This window comes from Mesocricetus auratus, unplaced genomic scaffold, assembly GCF_017639785.1.
Source record: "Mesocricetus auratus isolate SY011 unplaced genomic scaffold, BCM_Maur_2.0 Super-Scaffold_100004, whole genome shotgun sequence".
In the NCBI taxonomy this organism is placed as follows: Eukaryota; Metazoa; Chordata; class Mammalia; order Rodentia; family Cricetidae; genus Mesocricetus; species Mesocricetus auratus.
The window spans coordinates 54,152,786-54,154,713 of NW_024429189.1; the positions used below are offsets into that span (position 1 = coordinate 54,152,786).

A 1,928-nucleotide genomic window follows, 5' to 3' on the forward strand; every position below is an offset into this window, starting at 1 on the left:
TCACCATCAGTTATTTAATTTCTGAAGTCATTTATAGAGTTCTTTATTTTATGAAATCTAACTACCAATGGTTTATGAAATCCAAATAAAGAATAAAAGAATTGTAATAAAAGGACAGTGCACAAATTCATAAAGACGGAGACATTAGGTTGGAAATATAAGTGGCATGCACTATTATATATTTAGTAACTAACCTCTGTGGGCAACATGGGCTAATTTGCAGTTCATAGCAGTGGCACCCTATTCACTACACATATATCTCATAATGAATAATGTTTGTTGCCCAGTATTTTTACTTTCCAGTTTGCAGAATGACAGCTAATGGAGAAAACATTTGGTGATTCAGCCATAATTTAATCATTTGCAGAAAGCACCATACATACCCAAAATCATGGATGAGGAAAATGTTACTGAGGTGAAGGAATTCATCCTTTTAGGACTCACAGGAGACTTGGTGTTACAGAGGGGACTCTTTTTCATCTTCCTCATCATTTATGTCTTCAGTCTCCTAGGGAATATCACCCTGATTTCTCTCATCTGTGTTGATTCTCGACTCCACACACCCATGTATTTCTTCATAGGAAACTTGTCATTCCTGGATCTCTGGTATTCTTCTGTCTATACCCCGAAAATTCTGATAACATGCATCTCTGAAGACAAAAGCATCTCCTTTGCTGGATGCCTGGCTCAGTTCTTCTTCTCTGCTGGACTGGCCTACAGTGAGTGTTACCTACTAGCTGCCATGGCTTATGATCGCTATGTAGCCATTTTCAACCCCTTACTTTATTCTCAGGCTATGTCCCCAAGGTTATGTGCCAGTCTTGTTGCAGCATCCTACCTTGGTGGCTTTGTAAACTCCACCATTATCACCAGTGAGACATTTACCCTGAGCTTCTGTGGAGACAATACCATCGACGACTTCTTCTGTGATCTGCCTCCTCTTGTGAAACTGGCATGCGATGTTAAGGAGAGCTACCAGGCTGTGCTGTATTTCATATTGGCCTCTAATGTCATCACTCCCACTTTGCTTATTTTGGCCTCCTACCTCTTCATCATTGCAGCCATCTTGAAGATCCGCTCCACCCAAGGCCGTCTCAAGGCTTTCTCCACATGTGGTTCTCACCTGACAGCTGTCACCTTGTACTATGGTTCAATTCTCTTCATTTACTCCCGGCCAAGGACTAGTTATGCCCTGGAGAGGGACAAAGTGGTGTCAGTGTTCTACACAGTAGTGATTCCAATGCTGAACCCCTTGATATATAGCTTAAGAAACAAAGATGTCAAGGATGCCTTCAAGAAAATGTTAGATACAGCCACGTTTTCATGAAGGAAAAATAACAAGAAATTTTAAAATGTTTATCTTCATGCAATTATTCTTAGCTGGTACTATCAGAAATAAGTATAGTAGGGATATAAAAGTGATCTCTTAATATGCAAACAGATATCTCTGTTTTCTACAAGTTAAATTGTATTTCTTGATGAATGAGATATTATCAATCTGTAAAATGAAAATTCTTTTTGGCACACATTAGTTTATCATTTTCTCATTTTTATTTTCATAATTACACAAATGTATGGAATGAATTGTAATCATATTCAACATTTTAATGTCACAAGTATATTAGTTTCTTATTATTTATTTTTTATTAGATTTATTAATTTGTTAATCTGTATATCTGATGTGTGTATGTATGTGTGTGTATGTGTTGGTATGTGTCAGTGCCCTCAGTACATAAGTACCATGGTGTACAGATAGAGGTGACTGAGCAACCTGTTTTTATAAATGGGCTTTTTTTGTATGTTGTTCAACTCTGGTGTATGTCCAACTGTAAGTGTACAGGAATTCTCCTATTTCCTGACTCTATCTCCCAACTCATCATAGGAACTCCAGTACATACAACATGTGCTTCAGTTTATATGAGATTTGA

At 37.5% G+C, this 1,928-nt stretch overlaps 1 protein-coding gene across 1 annotated transcript; it reads left to right on the forward strand.

Annotated features, from left to right (window-relative positions):
* The first annotated feature begins 391 nt into the window (after window positions 1-391).
* On the forward strand, window positions 392-1,327 carry LOC101838541 (olfactory receptor 1013-like). Its single transcript, XM_005065065.1, has one exon. The coding sequence runs from the start codon at window positions 392-394 to the stop codon at window positions 1,325-1,327; it is 936 nt and encodes a 311-aa protein (XP_005065122.1).
* The last annotated feature ends 601 nt before the right edge of the window (window positions 1,328-1,928 follow it).

Bases quoted from the DNA above. Each gene is read 5' to 3' on its own strand.
- LOC101838541 (XM_005065065.1), top strand. From the start codon at position 392: ATGGATGAGGAAAATGTTACTGAGGTGAAGGAATTCATCCTTTTAGGA.